This window comes from Caretta caretta, chromosome 1 (assembly GCF_965140235.1).
Source record: "Caretta caretta isolate rCarCar2 chromosome 1, rCarCar1.hap1, whole genome shotgun sequence".
Lineage (NCBI taxonomy): Eukaryota > Metazoa > Chordata > Testudines > Cheloniidae > Caretta > Caretta caretta.
The window spans coordinates 189,375,765-189,394,053 of record NC_134206.1 but is presented as its reverse complement, the minus strand read 5'-3'; the positions used below and the strand labels follow the sequence as shown (position 1 = coordinate 189,394,053).

General features: G+C 36.5%; 1 protein-coding gene across 5 annotated transcripts in view; it reads left to right on the top strand.

Moving 5' to 3' along the window:
* EPHA6 (EPH receptor A6) overlaps positions 1 to 18,289 on the top strand; it is an 861,217-nt gene that overhangs the window by 223,507 nt on the left and 619,421 nt on the right. For 4 of the 5 annotated variants that reach the window (XM_048869981.2, XM_048869987.2, XM_048869973.2 and 1 more), the window contains one exon: positions 3,654 to 4,317. The exons of the other annotated variant lie outside the window; for it this stretch is intronic. In XM_048869981.2, the coding sequence (XP_048725938.1) occupies positions 3,654 to 4,317 (664 nt within the window). The remainder of the gene's footprint in view (positions 1 to 3,653; positions 4,318 to 18,289) is intronic. 5 annotated transcript variants of the gene reach the window in all.

Below are 18,289 nucleotides of genomic sequence, written 5' to 3'. Positions count from 1 at the left end.
AATTGTTCAATCTTGCAGGACCATTATTACCTGTTACATTCACTATATTAACTTTGTAGAGAATAAAAACAGACCGGAAACAAGCATTTATCTTAGGATCAACATGTTCTTGACACAGATTATCACAAATTCAGAAGCCTGTCAGATTTCAGACTAATTTGGGTAGATGCTTTGGGGACCTATTTTCATTCTTGAGCTTGGAATCCAAGAGTAGAGATAAGAAACACACAAATATATAAACATATGCATTTTCTAATTCACTCTATTTCCAAATACAATGGCAGGAGCAAATTAGATGTTCATTTTAAACGTGTATTATTTATTCATCATCCAGCTATTACTTTCTTGTTTAATACATTTGTATTTCTAATAAAGTTTTGTATCTGCTCTGAGTGGACTAGAAAAACTGTCTCTATATATGGATCTTCTTGTTTTGTTCTTTGAAATTAGTTATTATTTAAATGGAGAACCCTTTCCTTAACCACAGAAAAAACAGATTTATGTTCTTAACTACATGCCCAGCAGCAGCATTAAAGACTCTATTTTTTTAAAGTTCAGAGGAGGGTATTGATTCAAAGTAAATATTTAAATAGTTCTGAGGAAAATATCATATTAGAAGAATGATATTTTTACAAGATATTTTGGAGGAGAGAGTAGCATGCTGGAGCTTTTTGCTTTAAAGCTAAGTCACTGCAACAGGACAGTATATGACTGACTGCCTGTTCAAAAACTACGTTCTGGCTAATCCTTCTGTGTTTTTTGACCCTATGTTTGTAAGAGACCTCTGGAGCTATTTCTTGTAGCATCTTCCTCACACACGTGCCTTGGTGTACACATGCCACTAGAGAGCCTTTGGACTTTTTTGTTGTTTTGGTTTACATTACAGGAGATTATATATTTAGTTATCTACTAAAACTGTGCTAGGTACTTTACAGACAAACAAGATTACATGTCCTTGCTTCAAAGACTTTACAATATAGACAATATATAGACAGGGGGTCCAGAGGGTTTCTAGTGATATATTTTTTTTAATTCTTCCCTATTTCCCATATTGTGTTGTTTATTGTTTGTTTTATTCTTTAACTCTAGCTTTTTTAACCCTTCTCAATTCTTTATTATTTTAACTCTAGCCTAATCAGCTCCTGCTTAGCTTTCCCTTATGCTCTGAGCCCTCAACATTCTTTTCATATTGTGTGACCACTTTGATGTGTTCCTCTCTCCCTCCCTAGCCTTCTCTACTGACAGTCTCCTCCCCTTCCCGAATCCCTTACCTCTAGGGGGTGGGGGTGGGCAGGAATCTTCATAGACACTAAGCTCTTTCTGTTGATGACAGTAGGCTGTTGAAAGTTAACTGCGTTGGTTGGTAAAAGTTAGCAGGTTCATGAGGCTGTGAAATGGTGCTGATGTTGCCACTGTGACTGATCTGTTACCTCCAAGGGGGACTGATGCTTTTCTTAGAGACGTACAGAGAGGATGGAGGTGAGATGAAGCCCCTTGGGGATCCACGTTGCTTTTCCCCCCATGGGACTAGCAATGCACTCTTAAAAGTTATGGAATAAAACAATGTTTTCTCTCTATTTGAGTATTCACATTGTCCTTTAAGATGACATCAAACGGTTAGAATTCTATAAAACAGAGCTTAATACTTAACTAATTTCTTCACCTCATATCCACAATGAAAGGAGGTAAAGAGGCAATCTCTTGTCCTCATTACTGAGGACAGATGCCTCAAAATCAGGTTAGAACAGTTCCTTTGCTCATAAATGGTGAATGTGGTATAGGACTCAGATTATATTCAGCACAGATAATCTAGATTTTCTCAGTCTCGAGTCCCCTAGGCAAAGTACACATTCCTCAGGGCATTGACACAAATAGGAATGGTAGATGTTCTGCATCTCTAAAAACCAAAGCATTTATTTAGGTGTTTAACTTAGATACCTAAATTAGAATATGTTGGTCTTGTCTGTTGTGGAGTGGGCAATATATTTTTAGTATCATGTGCTAACAATATGTGACTTCATGTTTGAATAATGTTGTTTTAATGACTTGAAGGTAATTATCCCCTTATTGCACCTGAAACTGCATATTGACTATAATTCTAATGCACATTTTTACATAACATTTGTTATGTATCTAACATGGTAAAATGAAATTCGGTGTCAAGAGACAAAATACTGCATGGACTTCTCTACTTCTAATTGTTTTACCCATGTTATTTTGATGGTTTCAAAGAGTGTCTTATTAACTAATTTGCATGCAAATAACTTTTATTCAATATATGTTCAATATATGTTCAAAATAAAAGCATTGCAAACATAAGCTACAAAAGTTAATGTAAATGGTTATGGTTTATAGCACTAAAAGAAAGAAGTCTGGCATTTTCAGTGATATTTAGGACCAGCTGTTCAGCTCACTGGTATCTCAGTTTACATCTAGAATGCCATATGAGGATGGCATGTCTGAAAGGCCACTCAGAACTTAGTGCTTTAGATCTATATAGTGCTGAGATCTATGCTACTAGTATAGTTCTTCTAAGGAAGAACATGTCCTGAGTTTCTATTGTTGCTAATGAGTCTTTGGAGGTAAAATGATTATTAGCTCAACTTTACTGAGTATATATTTGACAACCAGTGATCCCTTTAAATTAGTAGATTTCATAATAAAGTAAGCATCTTACAAGTCTCTCATGTGTGGCATTAGAATAAACACTTTTCTAAGATGAATCCTACTAGTGACATTCACACTGGATTTTTCAGTTGGAAAGGTCATACAAAAACATTATTCATCATACAGAGAGTCCAGAAGTGGAAAAACAGATCCCTCCCTGATCTTCCAAATTCAGAGAACATTGAAATTCAGATTCAGATCTAACCTTCACAAGATGGGCTCATCTCTAATCTTGTGTGCTCTTTGAAATGTTAGTTTGACTACATGGTAAAGGCATGATTTCCTATTAAATTCTGTAAATGCTACAGTTTGGCAAGAAGCCCTTTTATGAATTTGCTAATAGCCACATTATTCAAAAGCAGTTTTTACCCTTGCTGATTTGTTATTCAGTATCTGTTCCACATAAGAAGCAGATGTATACAAAGTGGTCATCTTTCAGCAATAAGTACAGTAATACCACATCTGGAATGCTGTGCGCAAATTTGGAAGTTTCATGTTGTTGAAGGAGGGGCAACAAAAATTACCAGAGGGCTATCAGGGACTACTTGATTCATAGATACTAAGGTCAGAAGGGACCATTATGATCATCTAGTCCAACCTCCTGCACAATGCAGGCCACAGAATCTCACCCACCCACTCCTGATGAAGAGACAATAAAGGTAATACAGAACATATAGGATCTGATGTTGAGACATGCCAAGTATCTTCATCCCCCATTGAAGCCACGATCATTAGAAATTTTGTTTTCCTGATACAGTTTCTCTATTTCTGTTCTTTTCAACATGGAACTTCTAAGATGCAAACTATCTTTTCCATAGTAAACCTTCTTTTAATTAATATCTAAGCTCTAATTTTTAAGTAAAGGAAATGTTCTAAGTCTATTAAGGTTTATTTATATATACATATATATATATATATATATATATATATATATATATATATAGGTTATGATTCTTGGTTTTTCAAACAACTTGTTTTCTTTTCAGTGGGATGCCATAACTGAAATGGATGAACACAATCGTCCCATTCACACCTACCAGGTATGTAATGTAATGGAACCAAACCAAAACAACTGGCTTCGTACAAATTGGATCTCCCGTGATGCAGCCCAGAAAATTTATGTGGAAATGAAGTTTACCCTGAGGGACTGCAACAGCATTCCATGGGTACTGGGAACTTGCAAAGAAACTTTTAACCTTTACTACATGGAGTCAGATGAGTCCCATGGAGTTAAATTCAAGCCAAGCCAATACACTAAAATTGATACTGTTGCAGCTGATGAGAGTTTTACCCAGATGGACTTGGGTGACCGCATCCTTAAACTCAACACAGAAGTTCGTGAGGTTGGGCCAGTAAACAGGAAAGGATTCTATCTTGCTTTCCAGGACATTGGAGCCTGCATTGCTCTGGTCTCTGCCCGCGTTTACTACAAAAAGTGCCCTTTCACAGTTCGTAACTTGGCTATGTTTCCTGATACTATTCCAAGGGTTGATTCTTCCTCTTTGGTGGAAGTACGGGGTTCCTGTGTGAAGAGCGCTGAGGAGCGGGATACTCCAAAACTGTATTGTGGAGCAGATGGGGATTGGCTTGTGCCTCTTGGGCGATGCATCTGCAGTGTAGGATATGAGGAAGTGGATGGTTCCTGCCATGGTAAGAAAATAGCACTTTATAAAAGTTACGTTATGCAATTATCTGCATAGCAAATAAAGCATTTGTATGTTGAAACTATTGCACCACATATTTATAAGGAATGCCTCTATAAGCAAAATGTACTTTTAAAGTCATGGTATTGTTGGTTTGTAAGAAAACTTTTAGTTTCTAAGTGACAGCTTTATAATCATTCATTCAGAATGAACAGTTTTAAGTGCTGCATGAATATCAAGTAAAGTAATTAGGTACAAAATATATGGATGTTGAGTTCAGTCAGAGAGAAAAGAAGATTTACTGCAGTGTGCGCATAAGTTCAGTGTGAATGTGAAAGTTTAGAAATAAGGCTACTCAAATTCTCTTTCATTATGGTATTGAATTATACTGCATAGCCAGTATTTCTTGCTTTGAAAAATGCAGGATTGCTGTCTCCTGCATTTAAACAAGTAGTACGGTACAAGTACTACAAACAAGTACTACAAACTTCTCCAGTGTTTGCTGCTGCTTCTTGTTGTCTCCTTGGAAAATATGTCTACCCCAATGCTATTCAATAGTTTTGTGATTTGAAACTTTCTATGGGGATCATTTTGTGTGAGAATATTATTTAGGATAGATATAATATGTTGGACAGATATAGTATTGCATTTTGTTAGGGCATGGAAGGGCATGAATGATTTCTCAGAACAAGTAACAATTTCTTGAAGATGGCTTCAAAGGGAAAATATTTTCATTTCTTGGCTACACCTGCCATGCATGGATTAGAGCACAGAAGAACAGGAAGTATGAACAAAAAAAGTCTTCTGCAGCTGTCAAGTGTTGTTTATGGAATATAGCACTATTTGTGTCAGACTCTTCAGAAAGAGGATGCATCATTGGAAGTTGGTGCTGATTGAACTTTTTGCTCAGTTGAAAAGTCCACCTGTGACCTCAACCTCCTGATTATTTGGTACATGGCAAATAGGCATTCAGATAAAACTCTGATAAAGTCACACTCTTGGGTAAGATTAGGAATTTTTGTGAGGTTGGGGCACATCCCTCCTAAAATTTGAAAATTTGGTCATGTAGTTCTAGTTCTTTTCAGCCATGTGCATGTGTTGACAGACTTCTCTCAGTACCTGTCAAAGATGTTTGTTCTTTGGTACAGCAATGCATCTTATAGCACCCAAAATATGAAGCTGTCAGGTTTATCAGCAGGTTTCCTCATGGTAATGATTGTTGCATGTCCATCTATCACAAGGCATCCTGAAAAGTCTTTGAGATCTATAGTTGACAGGTATTGTAGTAAAAATGTATCCTTAGTGCAACTACGCAGATACCAGGGATGAATTTGACCCTAATGTCAGCAGACAATACACCTGCCAATACTGACTTACCACCAGTGTGGAAGGGTGCCATTTATTTCCACTAGTGATATAGGCAGTTGCTTCTGTTCATCTTGCAGAATGTCCTAGAAGTTAATATGCTGGTCAGTTTCAGAAACAATCAGGCTCTACTAAAGAGCATATCTGCTTTTAATGTTCTTTTATTCTCCTTTCTGTAACAACTGCATATAGGTTTGTGAATGTGGTGACTCTGTTCCTGAATAGTGGGCTATAGAGGGCATGCCACTATATAAAACCACTTGCCTTTGCACAAAGGTCTCTGCCTGCTTTAGTCTGTCTGGCTTGTAAGGAGGAAGGAGAAAAGCCAAAAGTCTCCATAAATTACACAAGGGACTTTGCTATTGGTAATGGACAACAGTGTAGAAACTTTAGATAGATAAAGAGGATGGAGAACATCAGCACTGGAGCATTAAAAACACTTTATATACTGCCATAAGAAAGTGGACCTCACTTTCTCCAGTGTTGTTGTGATGACAAAAAATTATCACTGTCTCCTGAAATTTATCCATCAGAAAAGATACCAATTTTGGCAACATCATAAATAGAAATGTATATCCAGTTAAGATATTTATGATTTTTTTTTGCATAGGATTTCGTTTTATCTCTGACTGACTAATAGAGTAAGAATTTTCCACAACAAAAGCTTTTAACACTTTGTGAATTCCATTGCATTGTGTGATTCATACTATAGGACTATGTGTAAGCAATGCTACCTGCACCCTAAACCAAGAGCGAGTGACTCTGAAGCTTCTCGCTGTACATCCATTTGTTAATTCAGTAAGAGGATCAAGAATACTGTTAAACAACCATATACTAGATGGAAGCATAATGAACTATAGGAGTGTCTAAAAGCTTATTTAATAGAGTATTTATTTTTATTTAATTGCCCAGAGAGTGACAGGTTAATGTTTAAACAGATTGTGCTCTAAGATAACTGCTTTAGGGTTTTTTTCTCTTTTTGGCTTGCTGTGGAGATATAAATTAATTTCAAAGGTGGATGACATTTCCATCCATCTGTACATCTTGAGTCTTATGCCATGTATTTTAAGGTTGGCACTGGTCTTTCTAATTTTTAATTCCTTACTGTACATTTGTGTTTTGTTTTCACCAACTAGTTGTGCCTAAATGGTGATCTAGAAGAATCACTGCTAGGGTATTTAAGTTTCCTCATTTCCTTAGACTTTCAATACAGACATACTTCTCTGCCAAGTCTGATTGCAGGGTGTTTTTATTGTATTTTGTTTTGGAATGTGGACACTTGGTCAAAATAAACTGAATTGAGATAACCATCTCATTTAATATAGTCCCCTCAAACAACCATCAAATCATGGTTGGGGGGGGGGGGGAGGGATAGCTCAGTGGTTTGAGCATTGGCCTGCTAAATCCAGGGTTGTGGGTTCAATCCTTGAGGGGGCCATTTAGGGGTCTGGGGCAAAAATTGGGGATTGGTCCTGCTTTGAGCAGGGGGTTGGACTAGATGACCTCCTGAGGTCCCTTCCAACCCTGATATTCTATGATTCTATGATAACTATCTGGGAGCACTCCTAGCCAGGGTGAGGTCTGAACCAGAAAGTTAAAAAGACTTGGTGCCCATCAGCAACCTTCTAAGCCATCCAGTCTATGCACAAATTAAACTTAAAATGATTTGAAAAGTATCTGTTTGGTACAGAAATTAATGCACCATTTGACATTTCTAATTTATTTATTAAAAACAGGAAAGAAGAGTGTAAAATAAAATAAAAAACCACACACCAAACCAATTGTTCTTTTTTTTGTTTAAGATCACCATGATCATTGCTTATTCCAAACATTACCAACATAATTCCTTCCATTTGTGTCCCCAAGAAACTTCTTTAGAATTCTCTCATTGAAGTTTCATGCAATTGTATCTCAGAGATATCTGAACATTCAAACTATTTGATGCCCTTCCATCAGTACCCCTCAGTGGATATACTCTCTCATGATACTCCAAGTCTATATGTGAAGGAAGAGAAAAGGCTAGTTAATTGGTGATCAGAGCTATTTTGTGTCATTCTCTACCCCACGTTAATTGTCAGACTTCTTAATATTATCCCATGCTGACATTTGTTCTGATATATTGTGCATGTGCTGAAGGGTTACTAGAGGGAAAAGGCTAACTATGAAAACTATATTAATGCATTTTACGTTCCCCATATATATTTTTCCTGTTTGCTGAATTACGGGTCACCAAGAGTTGAGTAATCCGCCCACTCACCTGCCAGTGAGGAATAATAAGCCTTTCATGGTGAGGATGGATCAGTTTCCACTGAACTAAAAAAAATTCTTACTCTTAGAGATGTGAAGATGACGACAAAATATCCACTGATGCAGAACTGTCTTTCTGAATCTGTGGAAACACTGCTTTCTGCTGCTCATAGTTTCAGTAAGCAGTTACAAAGTGAATGAATAAATCTTTGGTCAATTTTACTGCTGTTCTTAAAAATTCAGTGGGCTGCAGGAAAACTGTCAAAAATCATGTCAATTTCATGGTGCTGTTGGGAAAGTTATTAGCAGCAGCTTAACCAGAAATACCTAGTATATTGAAATTAATGTTATGTAATTATATCTGGAGACTTCAACTGATTTATTCTTCTCTTTGTACCCATGTCAATATTCATACTTCACTTCTTCTTGACTCTTTTTCCTGTTTACACAGGGTTGGAGTCGCCCACGATTTTTCACCATTCCTTCCAGTCCATGGCACAGGTTCATAAGTCTTGGAGTTCCAGACCTTTTCTCTTCAAACTACTCTTGCTAGAATCTTTCCATTGTATCCTTGGTCTTCCACGTCCTTTTTTGCTGTCCTCTTCCTCCCATCTTTTCTTTGCTGGTCATTCTTTTTCCATTCTTATTGCATTTCCAGCTCGCCTCTGCTTTCCAACCTATCTATCACTGAGAGTCCCAAGTTAATCTCCCCCCTAATTTCTTCCGTGTACTCTCTGTCTACGTTGCCTACCATTCTCCTCAGTATATTATTTTCTATAACTGTATCTTCTTTTCTTCTGTCTCCGTAATACCCACCATTTCCAAAACATAAAGCAGCCGGAACAAACACATGCGGCATATGCTTGTCCTTTTAGTTGCTTACTTAATTGCCAATGGCACAGTGCTCCTGTCTCCTTTTTCACTGCTGCCTGTACACATTAGGTTCTTTTATCCAATTCTCCAGATCTCTCTGCTATGGCACTAAGTTTACTTACCAAGTAAACAAATTATTTCTTCTGATTCAGTGTCAATATTCGCCATCCAACATTTTTTTTTCAGCAGCACCATTTCAGAGTGAATGTGTCTGAGTGAGGAATTTGACAGCCTGATTATATCCATATTTATTAAATTCACTACTGAAAATGGTGGGTGCTAATGCTGGAATATTTAGGAGAAATAGTGCTAGAATAGGTTGCCATTTGTACTGATTTAGGGACTTATTCTACTCTTATTGAAGTCAATGGCAAAAAGTCCAAATGAGTACAGAATTGCTCCCTCACTGTACTTTTTAAAAATATTTTAGTGACAGGCACTTTAAAAACGCAGTCTTCTCTGAATTAATTGTATACATCATCTGTCCCTTTTTGATTTATGAAACTGAGTTTAATTTCAAACTATATTTTCAAGAAGTCACTAAAAATAGTTATAGGGTATCTTCTGCTTATATGTTCCAGTGTGTTACGTTTCATTTTGCATAACTATATAGTACTGATGAATTGGAGAAGCTAATAGCAGAAATCAGAGCCAGTCACACCATACTGTGGGCAGGTATTATGCAGCATTCTCTACACGGCTTTATCAGTACACGTTTCTGGTGAGTTCCAATTTCCATGCCATTCTTTTTCTGTTGAGCAGAGAATGTAAATCATACTGAAATTAACATGTGCCATATTGTGGTTTGTAGTGTGTAAACCACTACTAGGAATAAATGGTTAATTTTTACTTGTGATCCTTGAGAAGATGTGAATTTGGATTGCTGGAGGTGAAAGGTATATTCATTTTCATTGACTATAAAAGGGAAGAGAAGAAGGGATATGATAGACATCTATAAAATAACAAATATTGCGGAAAAGGCCAATTTGGATATTCCTATTCACTTTTGCTCAAAATAAAACAAGAAGTTGGCCTTCAAACATAAGAGGTAACAAATTAAGAATGGGCAAAATGGAATTGTTTGACACAGTGTACAATTTATAGAACTCACTCCTGCAGAATATTATTGGGCAGATAGTTTAATAAGAGTAAAGAGTAGACATTTAAAGAGGAACAGAATGTGCATTTTAGTTAGGATAGCAACAAAAAAGCTGTTAGTTGCTGGTTTGTGTTAGGAAGGCATTCCCGGGACTTTTGGTACTGCAGTGTATAATGGGTACTTGTTCCCCCTCCTCTGAAGCATTTTATAGACACCATGGTCAGAAACCGAATACTGGATGAGATGATCCATAATCTGTATCATTATTCCGTATTAAAGTCGCACAGAATAATTTTTAATGACTATGCTAGATAAGTCTTCCATAAGACTAACATACCACTAATTGGCTTATTATTAGCTAAAGGCTGGTTCCTTAATGGTTCAGTGAAAATTAGCTGAATTTATTAATTATTTATGGAGTACATTTAAATTAGGTGGTACAAAATATTAGTTATTATATATACATCAGCATGTGTGCCATTTCAATGTCTCATCCAATCAAAATGCATGCAGCAATTTATTTTATCTATACAGTGCATATCCTTGAAGAATATTCTCAGAAAAATAAAGTAAACAATGTTGTATGGCTTTCTGGATGAACTTGTTAACATGTGGGATGAGTACTGATAGATTATCAGGCTAACTCAGTTAGGACATTCCAATGATATTAACAAGTGGATTGAAGCTGAAATTTTTAAACTAGGGTTGTTTAAACTCTCTTTGACACAGAGAGCAGTGCATGAGCACCATTGAAATTTGCTAATAATAAATAAAACAGGTAAATTTTTCTGTTGTTCAGTTAGCTCTAGTTTGAACTAACATTTAGCTGTAGGATTTACACCTTAATATCCTGTCATCAGCATTACTTCTTGTAATTTATTTAGAAATTCTTTTAACTCTGAAGAAATTAATTTAAAAACCAAAAAAAAAAAAAAAAAAAAAAAACCCAGAGAGCCCATCTCTTTGCTTCTGGGGGTAATCTCACAAAACGTGTGAGTTATGATATGGCAACTTCCAACTTGCTCGGTGCCAAGTTATTAAAACAAAAACAAAAAAAAACATGAGGTAACCATGCTTTAGTTACATGTCTGCTGACACAAGAAAAGATAAATATGTTGACAACAGAACAGACGGTTTGTTTTTGGATGCAGAAGCATAATGCTTCCTTAGGTCCATCTAGCCCAGTATCCTGTCTTCTGACAGTGGCCTTTGGCAGAGGGAATGAAAAGAATGGGAAAATTATCGCATGATCCATCCTCTGTCATCCAGTCCCAGTGTCTGGCAGTCAGAGGCTTAGGGACATCCAGAGAATAGTGTTGCATCCCTGACCATCTTTGCTAATAGCCATTGATGGACCTATTCTCCATGAAATTATTTAATTCTTTTTTTAACCCAATTATACTTGTGCCCTTCACAACATCTCTTGGCAATGAATTCTACAGGTTGACTGTGCATTGTCTGAAGAAGTTTTTTCTTTTGTTGTCTTTAAACCTGCTGCCTATTAATTTAATTGGATGACCCCTGGTTCTTGTGTTAAGTTCACTTTCTCTAGTCTATATGCATTATTTTATAGACCTCTATCATATCGCCACCTTTGTCTTCTCTTTTCTAAACTGAACAGTTCCAGTCTTTTTAATCTCTCCTCATATGGAAGCTGTTCCAGACCCCTAAAAATTTTGGTTGCCCTTTTCTGAATTTTTTCCATTTCTGATATATCTTTTCCGAGGTTAGGCGTTGAACTTCATCTGCCATGTTGTTGCCCAGTCGCCCAGTCACCCAGTTTACTGAGATCCCTTTGTAACTCTTCACTGTCAGTTTTGGACTTAACTATCTTGATTTATTTTGTATCATCCGTAAACTTTGCCACCTCATTGTTTACCCCTTTTCCCAGATCATTTATGAATATGTTCCAACAGCACAGGTTCTAGTACAGATCCCTGGGGGACCCTGCTATGTCCCTGTCTCAATTCTGAAAACTGACCATTTACTCCTACCCTTTGCTTCCTGTCTTTTAACCAGTTACTGATCCTTGAGAGGACCTTCTCTCTTATCCCATGACTGCTTCAACCTCCTATGCCAGTTCTAGGACCCCAAGCTCCCACATGCCCTTCTGTGGTAACATCATGTAAGCTCAGGAGTCATGTATGTCCCTTTTTTCAGGGAATAAAGGTGTTCAGTTGAGTAAAGCACGTCTATAAAACATAATAGCATTGGTTTTTATTGTTTTTAATTACTAATTTGGGATTTATACCCTGCAGCCATGAATTCAGAGCCCAAGCTTCTCTTTCCTACTCCATTCCATTCTCAGAACCTGGTGCTTCCTTACCCTCCTCTTCCTAGAACAGCTACTTTTAGGGTCCTTATCTTAAGCACCTATGTAACCCTGAGTTGTTAACAGTCACTTGCCAGAAAGAGAGTAGTGTCTGCAATACCAGTCTCTCAGAGAAGATACACAGGCATGGAGGGCTCCCTCTGCACAGGGATCTGACCTTGGGACAGCCTGGGTTTAATATTGTTTTTATTTAGTAACTGTGACTGTGTTTAATTTCTATAAATTACCCAGTAATTAAATTATTTTTAAAACGATCCCATACAATTCTTTAATAGTTACTAGAAATGACTGTGAATTACTAAATTAGTGTGAATCACTTGCAAAGTAGACACGTTCTTTTGCTGTTCCAAAGAAATTAAACATGTTTTTTACTGTAATTTATTTATTTGGCTGACATTAAAAGCTTTCACTGTTTTTCAGTACACATATTTTCAAGAAAAACTCTGTTTTTCAGTGTAAAATATACATTGGTCATAAACTGTCTGTCATGTAGAGTAGCATAGTATCTATGAAGCACAGAGAGATTTAAATCCGAACCTAAATATTGAGGAAATGTCACTGCAATTCAGTGCTTCCAATTAATTCCATCTTTTGATTGGCACCTCTTCCAAAAGACTACATTTTAATACATTCTAGCAACATAATGGAGAAATAACACAGGAACTATGTGTTCTGTGGATAATAGTCAGTGTAGAAAAGCAATTATTATTGACTTTGACAAAGCTTTTGAATATGGTTAACTACAGATAACTCTTGGCAAGCTGCACAAAATTGTATTTGACCTTATTTAACTCAAGTACAGTATAGATTATTTTCTCTAAATAAAAGCAGATATACAGTAAAGCATAATTCATATTATTAGCTCTTGTGGTATAGCATGCATCAGTAGTGAGGCTTTTTATGTTTACATTGTTTTTATTTTTTCATTTTCCAAATGCCAATATGTCAAAATTATTCCATGCTGTATCTATTTTATATGCACACATAGTTTATATTCCCCAGTAGCATACAATGTATAACTCATCTCCTTACCACGTTACAAACCAATTTTGACTCTTCCTTTGTTACAGAAAATATTTTGCTTGCTTTGACAAAAGAAATTTGCGTGGGTCAGTTAGAGCAAAGAAAAGAAAGACTACAAACAGAGGATAGAGCAGAATCAGTCCAATTTGTTCATCTTTGGGCATCTGTTAAATATTAAAGAAATATTATTTAAAATATTGAAAAAATCAATTGAACCACATGTTTTGTGTAACAATGTGTCGCTTTGGGCTGATCTGCAGATGTATGATGTTGTGTTCAGGTAGAGCAGTGCCTTTTAAAAAAAATCCTTTAGATCACTTCAGTGGTTTTTCTGTGTATATAAATGCATACTGGGAAGCTGCAAAACATTTCTCTTTTATCTGTTCAACTTTTCTAGTTTTATACCAAACTGACATCTTCTTTTCATATTCAATATCTTAACGTTGAAGAAATCTATTTAAAAGTCTATTACTGAAATGATTTGCTCCTTACTAAGGTAAAATGACAGCAGTGAAATAATTACTTATGGACACCTGTTTTCCACAACTACCTATGTTAACAGCCTGCGAAATCTCAGCCCCATCAAGTTTTCCTAGCTTCCTCCATATTAAAACACCATACCTGGCAGCCCACCTGCCTGACACATTTCTAGCCACCTGCAGACCTGTTCAGCTGTGTAAACTGCACTGCAATCAACTTGACAAAGCAGCTGGAAAGGGAAGCCACTTCAGGATTTAGCGATTTCAAAAAATGAAGAATGTTAATTGTTTTTTTTTAAACTTTGCACATAAGTGAAAGTGCCTTGGTGCTAAATAAGTAAAAGTTGTCTGAATGGTCTCATGATGGCATACTGAATTTGCATGCATCTCTTACAGTGACCAAAAAGCCTTGCAGTAGACATAATTAACTGGTTTCTGCTACATTTCATATACAAAATTTGATGCCCTGATCTTATAAAGGCTTCTGAATAAAATTATGTGGAAGAATATGTTACTTGTAAATGAAATCACTCAGGCACCCAAGAGAAAAGAGAAGAATTGTCTCCATTATTTTATCCTTGTGCTAAAATTAATATAAATAAGTACAATATGCAGTATGAAATGCATGTCTGCAATGAAATAATCAAGTAAAACTAGGTACAGCAAAACTGTTTTACTAATTAATTTTCAAGCGAAGATTATCACTGTAACCTGCACTCACACAGTTACTGTATGAAGTTTTGAGAAGCATAGACATGCTGGTATTCAGATATTTCTAGGTTTAGATTTTGTACCACTTTTATAGTGTTGGATATTGATCAGTCCAGCTATCTTTGATAAACACTAGACAAAAATTGCTAAAAGGATTCTCTTCTGATTGATTTTTCTTGCTTCAGGCTCAGTAAGCGAGCTGCACAATTTGATATCAGCACCAGTTACTAGCAATCTCTATTAAATTACAATTATTTGTCCTTGGCACTGTCACTAGACCAGTCACCTCCCGAGTGTTCCCTCTGTCCATTGCCTGCCTCAGTTCCAGCCTTGCCCCCCATGTAGGGCTTTTTTAAAATAAACTTTATTTATTCATATAGGCTTTCATGGGTTCAATGACAGTAGCCCTCCTTAGGGTCTCCTAAGGACAGTAGCCCTCCTTTATTAACTTAAAGTTCCAAATTAAAAATGTCTTCCCATCGGCCTTAAGCTGGACACATCCCCAAACTCCCCTGGTGTCTAAAGGTTCTTCCTGCCATAGCAGGCTACTCCCAGGCCTTCCTAGCTGGAACAACTCCCCTGGTTTCAGGGTCTTTCCTGCAGGACCTTCTATCATCCACTGCAATCTCTCTATAAATTCCTGAGCAATCCCCCTTCCCTGCAACATCTCCGTACCCATCTGGTTCTACAAATTAACTCCAGGCCCCATCCCAAGTGTGGCAGACATGGTTAATAGATGGGACTGGCCAGCTCTAGGCCCCGGCCCTTAAAGGGACAGTCTACCCTGTGTCATACTCCCACAGAAATATATTATTGGGGTGTTCAGATGCTCCACTTTTAACACTACGTGTAACCAAGTACTGATCTTTCCTAACTTTGGTAAAATGCATATAGTGTGTGTGTGTGTGTGTGTGTGTGTGTGTGTGTGTGTGTGTGTGTGTGTAAATGAATGAAAGAAACAGGTAGTCCAATTAATTTTTAAATTGTCTTCCTACATATTTCAGTTGATTTTCTTATTTACCATAATTCCCTGGACTAGGTTAATTAAATTCGTGGGGGGGGGGAGAGGGGAGAGAAGGAGGAAAGGCTATGATAGCGTACTCAGTGAAGTGCTCAGCAGGAATCTGCAAACTTCTGTGCCATGGATCTTTTATACCAACAACAGAGACTACCTAGAGGGAAAGGATGACTTAAATAACATAATGAAACTGAAACATGGTGGAGGGACGGGGGCAGGGCAGAGAGAGTGATGACTAGACAATGCACTAAATCTAGGAATTTCTATTGATAAATAAAACTCCTTCTGTTTTTACAAAGAACACATCTACTATTGAAGTGTAAGTTCACAGATATACAGTTAAAAAAAGAAGACATTTTACAGTATCACTAGTGTGACAGATAATAGTATCCTTATAAAAACCTATACAATCAAGTGCCAAAAATCTAGTCACCTGTACTTCATGTGAAGCAGCTTATTAGTGATTAACATACTCACAACAAAACTATAAAATAATACCTATAATGGAGCTATTTCCCTTAGAGTTTGGCCATCATTTTATTCAGTCAATTATTAATGCACTTATGCTGAGAAATATAATGTCAAAAGCAATCAGTAAAGGATTTCCTGTTGCATGGTGTGGCTTGGGAATCACAAGATGGTTTTAAGTAAGTATGCAAAGACTTTTCTGACTAAAAGTTCATATGAGACACTAAAGGAAATGTGTGAGTGGTAAAAAGTTGAAATTTCTTTGACTTTTATAACTCACATTAAGTCCCCTCAGAGAGATGAGATTTACTATAGCTGGCTAATGTATCCTGTTCTTGTTAAGACTCAGATTGAAATTGAATAGTATCAAAAGGGCCTATTTTGTATTGTGTAGGTCTGATGCAGAATTAAGATGGATAATATGTCAGATGGACTAATTGAGTATTCCAAGGCATCTGGTATTAGAAAACAACAGCCTCAGAAATCATGTATAAATAATCACAGATTTCTGTGATGTTTGAGGCACCAATCCAGCAAAGTACTTAAGGGACTCTTAAACAGCTTAAGCACTTTGCTGGATAAAGACCTTAATTTGGTGGCACGTATGATGCCACTAATGGCAAGATTGTGACTTTCCCCTTTGTGGATGTGCAAACAACGTAAGAGAATGAAGAACCTACTTGCATGCTAGTTCAGGAGCTAGTTACAATGGCAATCTTTATTGTCTGACAAGCAAATAACTGCCCATGTGAGAGGGTACAGAGCCATTCTTCCAGCTATACCTCAGCACCAGGTAGCAAGAAAGGCCTACACTGTGCCTGAGTAGGACAAAGTTGCTGTGCTGTTCACCTTTGCTGTGGCACAATATTTTCCATGAAAAACAACCCTGCATATAATCTCCTCATAGTGAGATCTCCGAGTACAATCGTGTTTTAGAAAATGTGGTGGAAGCCAATTTTTCGTCTTTTAAACAGGACCTGTCAAATCACTGGAGATTATACTGTAGGAAGCAATCCTTCATTGACAGGAGGAGGATGACCTTATGATGATGGTCTTTCACACTCTAATTTCCATGAATCTATGTAACCTGAAAAGTAAATATTCTTAGCAAAGCAAGGTGATCTTTGAGAACTTATCCATTGCAGTGTGCTTTCACTGTTGTCGGAATATGTCTGCTAACTGCAGAATGAATTATGTAAAATAAGTCTCATACCTACCAGTAAAACATCTAACATAGTCAAGGTCTGTACTTGAAATGTCTCTCTTTAAAGGAGTGTTACTTCAAAGGGATAATGATCAAAGCATGCATAAATTCCCAAAGGACATGGAAGTATATGCATAGAGGGATTTTTACTCCAAATGCTAACAATGAATGTTTAGTTATTTGGTATCTGGTTATTATATATTAGTAGTTATGTATGTGAATGTCTTAATTTTGCTGTGACAGCTTGACTGTATCCCAGATGTTAAAAATTTCAAAGTTCATCTTATATATATTCATAAACAAGATGAAAGTGTTAATTCTAATTAAAATGATGCATGGCTCAGTAGCAGCCCTAATAAAGTCTCCATAGAAAAGTAAATTAAATAACATTATATCCTCCCATGTGGGTCAAAAATTAGATTTCATTTTAGTATAAACTATTACTTTCCATGGGAAATTTTTATAGTTGAAAAGAAACAAATCATATTTAATCTTCCCTTTTTTTTTTTTTTTTGGTCTTAAAATGATTTGAGTACATGCAGTATTTTTAAAAGGTTGTACCTTGGAAGGCAAAACAAAAAGTAATCTACACATTCTTCTGTTTTTTTCTGTTTTAAAGTATTTATATCATTTTATGTAACAACACAGAATATGATAGCTAGAATACAGAAGCACTGAGTCAGCTTCTCTCAGCAATTGCTACATAATGCTATTTGAGATACCGTACTTTCCTCCTATACAAGGAATAATAGATATCTATAATAAATGAATAGTAAACCTTAGAAAGTAATGTATATATTCTAGAAACCTGTGTCAGGATATCAGGAAGATACTAGGGTCCTGAACCTACATAAAGATGCTCAGGTATGATTTGCTTTTTCACTTACAGGTTAGATCATATGTGTCCTGAATTCAAATATAAGAGCATAAAAGGAGGTGGTGGATAGTCTTACTGATTTAGAAAGTTTGTGACACCCTCAGATCAGCCAGCCTTGTTGAGGAAAGATTTTTGATTTGTTGTTTTTAGAATGATAGTCAAGACAAACCCCAGACACAAACAAGGTTGTTCAGTACACAGTTTGTGCACACTCTCTTCAGAGCCAGGGTAGGAACTCCCCTATCCATAGTGAGGAATAATTCATTCAATTACTTTTGCTTGT